The following is a 15,362-nucleotide window of genomic DNA, read 5'->3' on the forward strand; positions in this document are numbered from 1 at the left end:
CCAAGAGCCTCTCTAATGACCTCTGAGACCCGGATGCCCTGCTTCAGCTCCAGCTAATGGAGGGAATGCAATTAACTTCAACTCTGGCACCTGAGAGGCTGGAGCTTGAGTGTGTGTGTGTGTGTGTGTGTGTGCGCGCGTGTATATGGGTGTTTGTGTGTGTGTGTGTGTGTGTGTGTTAGCGTTCGGAAGTAAGAGATTACATATAATGGGATTACTCTGACTCAGAAAACACCCAGTTATCAGATTATGGATGCGTTTGAGAAAAGACGCAATTGCTTATTTGATTACGACAAAAACATTTGGAAGGGGGGGGGGGGGGGGGGGAGCATTTACACGTCCCTTTGCTTTTCATCGTGTCGCTTAATGGGGATTTTGTCTGACAATGGAGAATTAATAATTGCCTGAAATTATTTTGGATGATGACAAACGCACCATCCATGATAATAATTCCTCGAATCAAGGATAAATATAAATAATCCCTTTAGCCTCATAATCTATGAGTAATCCAAGAGTAGCAGCATAATCAGATTATGTTGTGGATTAGGTTAGTGATTGCCGTTTTAAACTGTCAGTCACTCAGACCGCATGTAGCTGCTGTGTGTGTGTGAGTGTGTGTGTGTGTGTGTGTGTGTGTGAGAGTGTGCGTACCTGCTCTGCTTGCGTGTTTGTATGAGGGCATCTTGAGGGAGAGAAGAGAAGAAGAAGCTGGGGGGTGGGGGGTTCAGTTGCTTGGCAACGGGGGGCAGCGTATCGTTGGAGGAGTCGGTAGCTGAGTGGTTATGTACTGCTGCGGGCTCTGGTCTCTCAGCCGCCGCACCCCCCTACACACTCCTACTCCTCCTGCACCACCACTACAACCACCGCCACCCCCTCAACCCCGCCTCCTCCCCGTTGCCCCCATACCGCTCTACGGTTACCGTCGCTAGGCAACTGCCTCCGTGCTCTGCCAGCGTGCTCAGTAATTGGCCAGTGGCATGGCGGTGGCGTGCCGTTGCCAGATCCAGCCAGCTGCACTGACTACTGCCTCCTCATGTTTCAGCCCCCCCCTCCCTCACCCCCTCCCACACACACACACACACACACACACATACAGCCCGCCCCCTCGCTCACTCCGGTTGCTAGGCAACACAGTCAGGCATCCCTGCCTCTCGGGAATTTCATTGGCCAGTGCCGGATGGCCCAGACCTGCTGCTCTGAGTGTTTCTGGGAAGTGAGGCACTATGAAGGGAAACGTGTCCACAATGGGGACATGCATGCATGCATTAGGGGATGTAAGGGGTTAAATCCTGTCGCTGAATCACAGATGAGCACGAGGGCGTACACGCTTAAGATGGGCGCTTTGTTATTTACAGAACAGATTTGAAGGAAGAAAAAAAAAGTGAAAATAAATGAATCAGGTGTTTCTGATTGGCTGATCACTTTTTTGCACTTCTTCATCACCATGGTGACCTCACGCCGCTTCCTGTCTCACCCCCAAACCTCAGCGTGAGACATTGTGGAGATTATTCTGTGCTATTCTGCATTGCAGTCAGAAATCTGACTATCAGACTGCAGATCGCCTCTGTTAGTCTCGCTCCACTTGTTTTGGAAAAGGACGGCGACTCGTCTGCGATGGCGACTCTGCACAGAGCGCCCGACCCCTGATCCTTCACATAATCGCATTCATCAAATTAAGCCGTTTTTTGTGTGCCGTGTTTGCTCGAGCAGATCCGGTCAGTGTGTCAACGTGTCTGTATTCATCAGTGAGCGGCGGTCCAGATGGGATGTGACTGATGCAGGTGACGTCCTCCGAGCTGGACGCAGCTGGCAGACTGTGGCTCCTTTGCCATTATGCCGTGTGTGACTGGCCTAATTATCGCCCCCCCCCCCCTCCCCTGCTGGCGTATCTGCAGCCCTCTCTGCCTTAATCCACTTCTGCAGCACTCTCCTCTCCTACTCCACTTTTCTCCCTCTCCTGGTCTCATCTCACCTCCTCTTCTCTCTCTCTCACTCTCTCTCTCTCTAATCCCCCCCCCCCCCTCCCCCTCCCCTTATCCTCTCTCTTCTCTCGCTCCACTTCTCGCTACCCCTCTACTCCTCTTCTGCGTGTTCAGCAAGATTGGAGACCAGTGGGAGCTTCTCCATCTCGGTGTTAAACATCGCCTCGCTTCCTCCCCAACCTCTACAAAAACGAGGAAGAAGTGAAGGCACAGGGATCTTTATCAGTGAAACACTACGGCAGCATATCTACTGACTAACACACATCCAGAGATCTACGTATGTGGATGATGCTGTGCTTTAGATTACATCATGGATGCAGTAAACATTATGGGCTTCACAGCTGGAGATGTTTTTATTTGGTGTGATAAAATAAAAGATTTCAATATTTTATCCCTTAATGGAGCACACATAACATTTTTTCAAATGAATTAAAGTTCATTTAGATTATTGCCACCATAAAGGGGACATTAGCAAGATTCAGTTAGCTTTTTAAGGGATTTATGATTTTTTTTTTTTTTTTTTTTTTTTCTTATTTGGATGAATTTTAGTTAAAGACACTGAATGTTTTTTAATTAAAAAAAATAAAGAAAAAATCTTCTGTTTTAAATGCATTGAACACATTTTTTGGGGGATTTGCTTTTTTCTTTCCTCATTTTCTAAAGTTTCTCATTGTCTCTTATTGACTGAGGCTGGGCTTTTGTCTGGATCTGGATTGGCTCCAGCTGGCTCCTTCCCTGATCAAAGGGAGCAACCAACAGGTGTAATCAATGACCTAACCAAGCCTGAGGGCCAAACACTGCCATGTTGGTTTGCCATTAAAAAGAACTGACAATAAAACTCTAACACACTCATCTGTTCAACGCAAATGTCCTTTTTTTTTAATAAGAGCTAGAAATAACCAGAGAAATAGGAATGTAGACGAGTAGAAACAGTCAATGTTCTGTGTCAGTATCACACACACGTCTATGTGAGCCTAAGTTTGGTATACTGAGAGATGAAAGGGCCGCTTGTGTGTGTGTGTTTCCCCCCCCTGCAGGTGAGAAGCCGTACAAGTGCTCGTGGGAAGGCTGCGAGTGGCGATTCGCCCGGAGCGACGAGCTGACGAGGCACTACCGCAAACACACCGGCGCCAAGCCTTTTAAGTGCAACCACTGTGACAGGTCTGTCAAAACACACCTCCCTCTCCATCTCCCTCTCTCACTCTCTTACATGCTATTCCTCCATTTTCCAAGCCTTATTCCCAAGCACTTGTAGACTTGTAGACTGTGTTTCTCCACTGTTTTTAGATGGCTTTGGTTTAGTGAAGAAACAATAGCAAATGTTGTTTAAAGACGCCCATACATGCTCAGTTCTAACCCAGTTTAAAGGGATTACACACGCCGTAGCTGCTTCAAACCGCTTCAATAGGAACCTAAAACAGAATGACACCCATGTTAGACCCGGTCCAGCGCCGTGATGCAGCACACAGCCTTCAATCAACCGCCGCTTTATCACAGGGAGGGAAATCTCATTGGAGTTTTTGATGCATTTTTTGACTTTTTGGAGGTAAAATGCCTTTGGGGGGATTTCCGAAGCCACCGTGACCCCAAAGTACAGGTCTGGGTCTGCGTTACTGTAAGTAAAGCCCCGGGCTAGCAGAGAGAGATTGGAGAGGAAGATCCTGTAAACCGGATGATTTCCAGGTTTTGATCCTCCGTGACCCACACCATCTACCCCCCCGCCTCCCTGAGTGTCCTTGAGCAAGGCTTTTACAGCTCTCTCTGTGTGTGTGTGTGTGTGTGTGTGTGTGTGTGTGTGTGTGTGTGTGTGTGTGTGTACGGATGACAGATCACCAGAGTGTCTCAGGCAAAAAAACAACTTTTCCCGTATGGAAGTCCTTTCCCGGAATTGGAATCTGTTGAATAAATCATAGCAATTAAAATCCGACGTGTTTTACTTCCGATCGGTGCTTCTGAGTTTAAACCCAAAATACGACGTCATTGCCCTGTGACTCATCCTGTTCATTAGTCGGCTCGGCCACTGTTTAATGCTAAAGCCGAGCTAAAGGCTAATTTGCCGGAGCACTTAAATGAGCTCGTTAGACAGAATCCCTCTGTGAGCGTCACTCACTACTTTTACTTTCCCTCTGATTACTCCAGGTATTTGTTCCTGATATGATAAAGGCGCTTACATGCCCGAGTGTGTGAGCGCACGTTGATTTACGCCCATTTCTGTCGCATCAAATCCTTTTTCCTCCAACCTAATTGTGTTTAATGAAAGAAGCAGATTTATCGCCCTAATGGAAGTTTACAGTGCATTAAAGGTCACAGGCCTGAGTGTTTAAAGCAGGTAAAGAGGTGATGTTGCTAGTAGATCAGATTTCAGAAGTTATAAAAGACAATTAAGTGGTGATTTAGAGGCTTTTTTATGTTTTTTTTTCATCTCCTTAATTGTGCCGTCTACACAGAAGATGGAAAAGCCAAATCCCTCTGTAAATTACGATCCTAATTGCTGAGGAAATACATTTTACTAACAATATATTTCACTAATACCCGCATTTTGGTCTTTTCAAGCAAATTGCAACCACTTTGCAAGTAATATACAGCTTCAAAATCCCCTTTCAGCTGCTGTACTTTGCCTTAATGGGAGGGTGGGTGTGTGTGTGTGTGTGTGTGTTAATGTGTGTTTTATGGAAATTAATGCGTGTGTGTGTGTGTGTGTGTGTGTGTGTGTGAGGCAGCAGAGGGCCAGGCATTGTCATCTTAATCAGGTCTCAGCTGGACAGACTGTAAATACAGTATTCCACCTCCTCCTCCCTGATTTCCCACCTCCCCTGCCACCAGAGCCCCCCCTCCCTCCCCCCCTTCCCAACACACACACACACAACGACCCCCCTCTGGGCGCATCCCTAATTCGAGCCCACCTCTGTCATGTGTCACAAGGCGCCCAACCCCTCCAGTCCTATAAATCCCCCCCCCCTTCCTCCTCCTTCCCCGACAGCACACACACACACACACACACATGCACCCCGCTGAGATGAAGGAGAAGGGAAATGGGGGAGACGGCAGGGAAGGAGGGGAGGAAGATTGAGGAGGAGGGTGAGGAGGGAGGGCGGGCGGGCGAGGAAGAGACAGACCCGCGGTGTGCCAGCTGGTGTCGTGCCCCCGAGTCGTGACTCATACTTTACCATCTGTCTCGCCGAGCGCACACACACATAAAAACAGGCTTTCACCTCTCCGCGTCTAGCCATTCGTCAGTCCCACTTGTGTTTATCCACACACACAAATACACACACATATGCAGGTGTGACAGTAGAAGACAGACGAGCGGTGGCTCGTCACAGTGTAACTCCCCCTCTCGGCCAAACACTGATTCATCCCGACATCTTAGACAGTCGCCCGAGTCTCAGTGGGAAGAGACAAACTCCAGCTACAGTCTGCTGTGTGGCGAGGTCATCCGTCGACCCTGAGCAGGGCGCAACTGTTGAAAACCTTCAAGTGATATTAGTAAAAACACCTTTAAAAGGGATTCCCATGGAAAGTAATATTCTTTATATTTGAAGTATCCCATTCCCTTTCTTCTTCTTCATAGGTAAACAAATTAGCGTATCTCCCACAATCTGCAGCTTCCAGTTAATTAAACTTAATTAAACTGTGAAATTGAGTCTTGTTCTGTTTAGGTGTTTTGTTATTATGTCCTTGTTTACCTAAACTATTGTTCTGTTGGGTGGGAGTGATGATGTCATGCTGCGGGCGTGTCATTGGTCTTTTTGGTATTTGGTGAGCTGATAACCAATAATTCATTCAATTCAAAATGAAAATAATAATAATAATAATAATAAAAAATACAAAGCAAATTCATTTAGAATTTATGTGAAAAAAAATAGAATGACATCATGGGTGAGTTTTCCTGCACACTCGTCTCTGAATCTTCCTCCGTCTCTGAGTCTTCCTCTGTCTCTGAATCTTCCTCTGTCTCTGAATCTTCCTCTGTCTCAGAATCTTCCTCCGTCTCTGAGTCTTCCTCCGTCTCTGAATCTTCCTCTGTCTCTGAGTCCTCCTCCGTCTCTAAAGCACAGGAGGTTTCAAGCACAAACGTTTCCCCAAACTACTTAGAAGTGAAGGAGCGTTCCGGCTGGTTGGCTCCATGTCCTCAATCTGAGACATTCTAAGTATTCTTTTTAGTTCAATGATTCCACTTAAGCCTTGATGACTGATGTCGCCCTTCAGACAGATATTTCCAATACGGCTTGAAGGAACCATTTGCTCCACCTAAACCGGATTAGCTAAAAGTACATAGACAAGATAATGAATCCTCTCTTCCTGTGATTGATAGCAAAGTCCCCCCAATGGACCACAAGAGATTTTGCAAGATTTTGGGCTTCTAAGAGGCCGGGACCCAAACATTTATCATTTTGCTGTCTGCCATTATGGGTCATCTGGTAATGTGAGCCAGGCTTAGATTAGGATCAGATCTGGATCCAGTGAACACACCGGATCGATAAGCACTACTTTCTAACGGCTACATCAGTGAGTTTGCATGCTCGGAATAAACAAACAGCAGGCCGAGAGCAATCACTTCGCAATAATCAAAGATTTAAAAAAAAAAAAAAGACCCTTCATGGATAAACGGGCCGGTTGCCATAGCGATTTGATGTTTGGTTCTGCGGCGACGCCTCTGCAATCCGGCGAGCCTGAATTCAGATGAGAGTCGATTCATCTAATTTAACTATCGTTTTACAGCACATGTTGCATGCTGCCACCCCCCTCCACACACACACACACACACACTCTGTTTGAACAGATCCATCTGCAGGCTCTCTAGTTATTCATGGCGCAGCTGAAGTCATTAGGAGCCCTGCTGAAAATGCTGATTATGAATTAGTTACACATATACTAATTGCGTGTGCATTAGTGCCTCAGCACTCAGTAGCTAAAAGCAACATTTAGCTCTATCGACAAAACAAACTTCTCTTCCCCGCTAACAAGCTGTTCTCTGTCTCCGCTCTGGTTTGCAGGTGTTTCTCGCGGTCGGATCACTTGGCGTTACACATGAAGAGGCACGTCTAAGGTGAACGGAGAGGTCGGTGAGGGTGGAAGGAGAGGGGACGGAGGTGGAGTGGAAGAGAGAGAGAGAGAGAGAGAGAGAGAGAGGGTGTCATAGCAGAAGAAAGAGGGAAGGTATGGAATTGGACAACACCAGATTTGGCACAGAAGCTACAACAGGGACACCAACTACATACTACAGGCCGACAGACAGGAAGTGGCACGGTGGGTCCATGGAGACGCGTGGACGACCCAGGTGTTCCATCCCGCCCGTCCTGCTAATGTCTGTGTGTGAAGAGCAGCAGGCCTGTAGTTGGATGTTCTCGCCATCGTCTCTGTGAACACGCTCCCAAACTGTCAGCGCTGTTCACGTTTCGAGCGTTTCGAGTTTCCATCTCAGCCGCTCGACTGAAGAGAACGCGGCGGTGTTTCCAACAGTAGCTCAACGTCATCGTCTCAAAGGCTATGAAGGCGAGAAAGATGGCTTCCTCTCCTCACGCTGACCATTACTCATCCTCAGACTTGCCGCAGCCTTTACACCCCACACCCCCTCCCCTCTCTTTCTCTCTCTCACACACACACACACACACACACACACACACACAACGGTTTATTATCTCACATATAAGACAATTTGACAATTTTTCATCTGACCGCCATCACGGATCCGTTTATAAATCCTCCCGGTCCGATGGCGTCCAGAGCACTTGTTCGAACAAGACGTAAAGATTGGATTTTTTTGAAAGCGCCCGCCAAGACTGGGCGATTGGAACGTGTTGCACTGATAGATGGGTTCTCAACTGACTGATTGGGGTCACCCGGAGGGCCGGCGTTCTTTATGAACATCATCCACTGTCGGTTACGGCAGGACGAGGTTCTAACCTAATCCACTCTAAGAAGAAGGAGCGTTCATCTAGGAAGGACGTCGGCGGAAGCGGAGGCCAGTTTATGTTGTGGCCCTTGGCTCTGGTGAGCGCAGTCGTCAGCCAGAAACTGTTGCACAATTTGACTTTTTATGTTAAAAAAAAAACGAGGAAAAAAACAATGAGGACAAGTGGAGGGACTCACCAAACGCTGGCTTTCACCGAGTGTGGAGCGCCCGCACGCACAAGTCGAAGCAGCTCCATGACTGCGATAGCACACCGAAAGCAAACGAGAAGGCTACGTATGTAAAGGTTCTATCGTTTTTAAGATTCGCCAATTTGTTTGAGAGAAGGAACTGAATCGAACAGGCGATTTTTGAAGAACGCAGCCAAAAAAAAAAAAAAAAGACGTGACTACGTGACGTAGATGCCTGAAATGATCTCTTTGGCCAAATGAGAGTGATTGGCACCTGAACTCGCCACTGGGTTCCGGAAGGGTTTCGTCCGGAACTCTTCCAGTTCGACAACTCTCGGAATTCAGCGTTCGCTCTCCTTAATCGGGCCCTATGCATTTTATCCAAGAACAGTCGACATTCCTGCTGACTTCCGGATTGTCCCTGTCTGAATGCAGATTTCTACCCGGACTAAGACATGGAAGGACTGTAGGAAGACGCATCACACACACACAATTCAATCAAGTGGGTGGCTCGTCTCGGGAGCGAATCAATGTGAATGTATCTGTTGTAAGTCTGTACATGTCGCCCCGGGCCAATGAAAACGCTTGGTAAGATCGCACCAGACGGCGTTTGTGTTTATAGTTTCTCTTTTTCACGTAGAAATGAGCGGTTGGACTTTGAATAAGCACACGGCCAAGCTTTAGCTAGTCACAGCGGGTAGCTTTGGACACGTTACCGGTCCCCTCGTCGCCCCCTGGAGGGCGTCGAATGGAGTGACGGGGACGGATCGGCTCACTCATCAGTGGTCACTGCCCCTTCAGATCATGAAACATCATGGACGCAGTGCAGTGAGACACACACACACACACACACACACACACACACATGCACACAAAGACACAAAGGGTTCCATTTACTACTAATATTTACTAGACGACTACTAATCTTAACTAGTCATCGACTTGTTGGCTAGTTTTACCCATCAAACCTGGAAAAAAAGGTCCATTCTGTGCATTGTTAATGAATGTATTTCAATTAATGGTAAATTTGAGAATTCAAGTGTATCGACACACACAAGCATTGAGGTTTTAGAGAGTAACTGCTGTAAATCTGGCGATGCTGCTTAAATCATGACTACTGTCTCAAAGCCTGGACTAGTGGGCTTAGTGGTGGACTAGTTAAGTCGTCTGTTAAAGCCCTAACGCACACACGCACAGACACACACACTCACACAGTCTAAATACATACACAAGTGGAACGAACTTTGTCGTTGGTAATGTGTTTTTATTCCACATACAGCAACTGAAACATGAACTTTTTTACACATGGATCCAGCCAGAAATCGATGGTAACATCCTCCTGGAAAGTTCCCACAAATGGCGAGCGACTAACTGCTTTAAAGGACTTTTAATCTTGCGAGGCACGCGGCTATCTGCTTTTTAGGCAGGGCGAGAGGAAATTGATTTCCCTGCGCGCGCCGGAGCCGCATTTCATTTTCAGGTCTGAATGCAGCGCGGCTCAGTCGTATCCGCACACAATCTGGCCGTGGTTCCGGGAGTCGATGCTGCAGACAGATACTGTATCAACTCCTGCTGCACCACACACTGAACTCTCCTGATGCGAGCGGGTTGATCATAGCGAACTGGTTTATTTACTCAGAGACCAAAAATTCACATCCAGGTTGCAGCTACTCCACACACTCTCACAGTCTTTTCTTTGTTTGTTAGCACTGAAACATCATCAACGCTAATGGACCTTACAGGTTTGGACGGGAATGTCAGAGAGTTTCTGCGCACCGACGACGGCCGATAAAAATGAGGACAGACAGTTTCACCCGTGGGTTCAAATTGTATCACCAATGGCAGCTCTACTTGTGTGTTTCAGTATTTCAGCGGGGTTTCCGAACGCTCTCCCGTTGAAGCGAATGGTTGCGAATGTTGGGGATGTGAATGTCAACAGCTCGGGATCGTTTTATGTCTTTGGACGAAGAACAAAGATGTGGAAGTATCCCGACCACAGGACGCTTCAATATGATTTGACTTTTTATCGTGACTTGGCGTGCTACATAAACAAATTTCTCCTCACACGTAAAGTCGGGAGCTTGGAAACTGGAATTTCAATGTGAATGTGTTCTTTGGAAAGGTTGTTTCATGTTCAGGGTTCAGTTCTGTGTCATGGTAACGAATGATTGTCGATTCTGCTGTGCCTGTGTGTTTTCGTCTGTTTGTATTTGCACTCTGAATTTGGAGAAAATCACTTTTTTCTGTCCATTTGTACACTACAGTTTTCACAATATCCTGGTTGACAACACTAATCACAATGTCTGTTTAGTAGCTGTTGTAGTATGTGCACGCTCGATTACACACACATACATGACACATATACATACATGCTTACATGTTCACTGCAGGCCAGGAGAAGTGCTACAAGTATACTTTGACCAAGTACCTCCAATCTCCAAGGTTTTGGAATAGAATCATTGATTTTTGGAATGGCAAAGTTGAAATAATCCAAAATTTGACGTGCTCAGCTTCCTACAAATGCCTTGAAACCTCTGGAGTCTGAAGTCATTTTGGAATTTGACTTTTCTTCAATCTGGCTTTTATTTACCACCTAGAAATGCACCAGTAAGGTTTCACTTCATTCTGCTATTCTGATTTTAGCTTTAGGTGGCAAATACAAAAAAGTATATTTTGATTAGTAGTACGATTCATTTGTAAGTACAATTAATCTGTAAAGTGACTGCCGCTGTCAGATACAGTAAATGAAAAATGACCAAAAAACAAATTTACAATTAGCTCAAAACTGCTACTGCGTGAGTACTTCAGGTACCATAGTTACTTTCTAACCTGGTGCAGATATACAAATACACACACGTACACATACACACACACACACACACGCTACATGCATATGAATACTACATGAAATAGTCTCATACATCCACATAAGCACATGCACAAACACACTCACAAAAACACACACTCTCTCTCTCTATCTCTATCTCTCTCTCTCTCTCTCTCTCCGTTCTCCTTGTGTGTTTTTCATCGTTTTCATGCGAGCCGGAGCGCCAGACTGCGGCTCTCGCTCTCGGCAGAGGGAGGGGGGGGGTGGGGAGGGGGTGCATTACTATGTGTGACACCACCTCTGCTTCCACCAGGTCTGAATTTCAAATCAAACGCACCCCTTTTTCTACCAGCATCCCTCCTTCCCTCCCTCCCTCTCCCTCTCCCTCTCCCTCTCCCTCTCCCTCTCCCTCTCCCTCTCCCTCCCTCCCTCCTCTCCCCGCCCCCTTCCTTCCATTTTCTCAGATATGATCCCTTTCAACTTCCCTCTCCTCTCTGTCCGACCCCCCCCCCCCTCTCCCCCCCTCGCCACCCTTTCTCCTCCGTTGTCTTTTCTCCTTTTCTTTCACTGTAAAAAGTGTTTCAAATTTATCATTTGTATATTATGACGTATGGGTACGATAATGTTCTTTATTATGGAAAAATGAGAAAGATTTATTTTTGTTACTGGTTTGTTTCATAATTCCTTTTTTAAATTGGTATTGTAATATCTCTATGCAAGGAACTGTTCGGTGAATCGTTTTTATTTAAGAATGTAATTATGTGTAATAAATGGTAGAAGCAGTTTGGCATGGAGTATTCCTGCTTCTGGGCTGGTCTGTTACTCGGCAACAATGCATCCATCAGGCATCATCCTGTCTAATATGGAACCGGGTCGTCTGGAGACCCTGTGACCCTCTAACATCACAAGTACTGTAGTAAACAATACTTGTGTACTTTAACAAGAACTACAGCTAAGTTCTAATTACCATAGAAGTAAAGAAGTAAAAGTAATAATTTACTTTCACTGCTTGATGAAACTTTGTCCAAGTGTGTGTAGTGTCAGATCATTTGAAGGAAATGAAAGAAGGAAATGTTCTAGGGAAGGAAGGAGGATAGGGTGGGAGGGAGCATGAGGAACAAAGGGAAGGAGTGATGAAAAGGAAAAAGGAAAGGAGGGACACAAGGGGGAAGGAGAGACAAGAGGAAGGAAGGATGGAGAAGGAAGAGAATTGAGGGAATAAAGAAAAGAGGTGCAGAAGGAACACTGGATGGAAAGAGGACGAGAAGGAGACCATAGGAAAGGGAACAACAAACGAGGGAAAGTGAAGGAAAGAATTAATGAAGGTGAGAAAACCAGGAACAAAACAAAAATGGAAGGAAGAAAGGACAAAGGGAACAAGGGGTCCAAGGGAAAAGGGGAGGATGAATGACAACTGACTGGAGGGAAGGAAAGAAGGAAAGTGGAGCGGAAGGTGGAAGTGGAAGGTAACAAGGAAAAGACAAATAAATGATGGAGCGAAGATGAAAGAGAAAAAATGAGAAAAGGAAGAAGGACACAAAGGAATGGAAGGAGGCAAAGGTGTTAGAAAGAATCTTGGAAGGAAAGAGGGAAGGAAAGGAAGAGAAAGGGAAAGAAGGAAGAGAGGAAAGGCAGAAGGAAACAGGAGAAGGATGGGGCAGATGGTGGAAGGAAGGACAGAAGAACACACAAGGGGAAAGGAAGAGGAGGAGGTGGTGACAGAATGAAGGAAGAGAGGAAGGACGGAGTAAACACCAGCCAAACTAGGGATCAGTGCCACCACCAGGTGGGACAGGACTGTCTCTCCAACCAGACAACAGCATCCATAATGCAATTGACCCACTATGAAGAAGAACAATGCTACAAACACAAGGCAGGAGTTTCAAGCTTCTAGCTTCTGTTGTAAAGAACCACATCTTTTTACAACACACACAACCACACACACACACCAACTTCCAAACAAACAGCCATAAAAGTGTTTCAAGCAATCCAACAAACCAAGCATAAACTACAGGCAAGCTCTAGCATGACTCCTTTAAGGCATGAAGGAAGGAAACGAGGATGAGATCAGCAATATTTGATCCTATCCCATTAGAAATGTAACAGACGAACCTCTCTGTATAGAATAGAAGTACCTAATCTGGAGCACGGTTAAAGTACCTCTAATCTGTACTTTAACACGCCGTGGAAGAATAACGTCTCGTAAAAACAAAAGCTTTTATCGTCCTTTCTGACCGGGCGCTATACGGAGGGAATGGGAACGAGGCGGGAGCGTCTCCACTTCTCCCTCTGAGCGTTAATTACATCTGTTGCCAAGCAAGGTGATGACTTATCCGTTACTGCTGCCTTTTGACCATGACTATCTGATAAAAGGGTAATCGAATAACTAATGGCTAATTAGAGAGTAATTACTGGCTGGTAAATGGCCCAATGCAGTGTATTAATTCTCCTCGGGTCTGGCAGAGAGAAACTCCCATAAGGTTTTTTGTTTCATTTAATGCTCCCTAATTGAAATGGGCACCCTCATCAAGAAGCCTACATGTATCTGTCCAACTCAATGTTCTTTTATCAGTAATTACACGCGGCTGCATATTATCTACCTTACTACACACCGACACACACGCCAGGCGTTATGGAAGTAGACGGTGAAGGAGTCGTTTCTCACCCAAAGGTCGTCGTCGTTTGCGTGATGGAAATGTGTGCGTGGGAGCTCGCACCGGAGAGAAGAGCGTGACATTTCTCTGCCGGTGGGATTACATATGTGTTAGTAAACAGCGGTGGAGGAAGCAGTAAGAGGGTAGGATTTGTAATGCTGTACCTGAGAAGGTGCAGAGGACGGAGTGGGAAGAAAGAAGGTGGGATAGAAGGAAAGAGGGCGGAAAGAAAAATGGAAAGCGGGAAGGAATGAAGGAGTAGAGAAGGAAGGAGAAAGAGGGGAGGAAGGAGGGGAAGGAAGGATGCTCAGGCCTGATACATCATAACCGAGGAGGTCTGTTTTCACTCAGTGTGCACAGCAAAGAAGAATAGAAGTGGATCAGTGGGATTTTAGGTACGGAAAATGAATAAAGGCTTAAAAAATAATTGTGGATACGTTCCATTTAATTTGCTCAGCTCCCGAATCCATTTACATTCCAGAATCCAGAATTTGCAAGCGTTAGGTGTGCCAGTGTGTTCAATTCAATTACAGGCTGAGAGACGTCGCCATGTTGGTGAAGAAAATGCATTACTGTGCACAAAAAGTGCACAAATTCTACTGTGAAGCCACCTGTGCTAAATAAACATGGATGTCATCGCCGTATAGTGTCACACCCATTAGATAGAAGCCAGAATCCATATGTTGTGTGGGAGTTAGATTAAGTGCTGTGGTGTTTTAATCCTGATTAATGCTGGATTTCCTCAGATGCTGTCATTTAACGCACACACGCGGGGAACAACAGGCTGATTCGCTGCAACCGGGCAGCCAACAGACGTGTTTACCAAATCAGCGCTTCCATTGTTCACATTATTCTGCGTGGAATCCCCGGCGTCATTAGCATCTTAGCACACAGTCGCCCTGCATTAATGCTGTTACATTCAGCAGCCAGGAAACACTGAGAAAACAACAAAATACCAATAAAAAATATAGAAAAGGTAGAGCATTTTCTCTAGCTTTTAAGTATCAAAATAAAATTAAAAAATAGATTTGATTACACATTAAAGATATCACTAACAACAAAAAAGGAAAAATCTGCCCAAAAATTAACTACATGCTTGAAATTGATATAAAAATGACAAAATTATTTCATGTTTCTATAATATTTGTTATTTATATTGTTTTAATATTATAACAAATACTATAAAGAATACTTCCAGATGTTCTTATAACACAAATTTATAGTATATAAGAAACAATTCTGTCTCCTTAATGTTTTACCTGAATCTTACTTCACTACTTCCTTCTGTTTACATCTCCAGCTCTGAATAGAAGGCTCTGTATTGAAGATATTCCTTTGGCCTGAAGGATGCGCAGGTATCCTGGCTCATTGTTTGCTCTTCGCCAGGCTTTCACGCTCGCCCTTGAATCACCTTTTGTCTGCGCCGCGCTATTCAACGCAAAACACCTGAGCTCGTTTTAAAGCGTTGTCTTTGTCTCGACGCACATTGATTCAGTCATAGCTCGCACCGTTGAAGGGAGCTATAAATGGTGTGACCGTGCTGAATTGAATCAAGTGTAATGAAAGAAAGAAGGATTCTTCAGGCGCAGCAGTGATTCACTTAACCAGCACAACATAAAGCCTTTTTTCACCGAGGGAGCTGCCAAAGCCTGTGGGTGTCTTGTAGGCGTTTGGCAGCCGTAGAGGGAAGTGATTGTCACATCTGGCAGAGTGACGACGCCGGCATACTGAGGAGCAGAGCTGCAAGTTTAAAGCCTCGCTCGCAATATCTCATAGCGAGCTTAGGCTGCCAGCGTGCTCTGTCACTAACCTGGG

At 45.7% G+C, this 15,362-nt stretch overlaps 1 protein-coding gene across 1 annotated transcript in view; it reads left to right on the forward strand.

Annotated features, from left to right (window-relative positions):
* The window catches only part of LOC143015715 (Krueppel-like factor 7), a 34,897-nt gene extending 23,221 nt beyond the window's left edge, over positions 1 to 11,676 (forward strand). Inside the window, exons 3-4 of the mRNA XM_076169771.1 lie at positions 3,020 to 3,143; positions 6,980 to 11,676. Coding sequence (XP_076025886.1) covers positions 3,020 to 3,143; positions 6,980 to 7,031 — 176 coding nt within the window. The 3' untranslated portion in view covers positions 7,032 to 11,676. The remainder of the gene's footprint in view (positions 1 to 3,019; positions 3,144 to 6,979) is intronic.
* Positions 11,677 to 15,362: the final 3,686 nt, after the last annotated feature.

This window comes from Genypterus blacodes, unplaced genomic scaffold, assembly GCF_046128005.1.
Source record: "Genypterus blacodes isolate CSIRO-AG114 ecotype Tasmania unplaced genomic scaffold, CSIRO-AGI_Gbla_v1 ptg000212l_1, whole genome shotgun sequence".
NCBI lineage: Eukaryota > Metazoa > Chordata > Actinopteri > Ophidiiformes > Ophidiidae > Genypterus > Genypterus blacodes.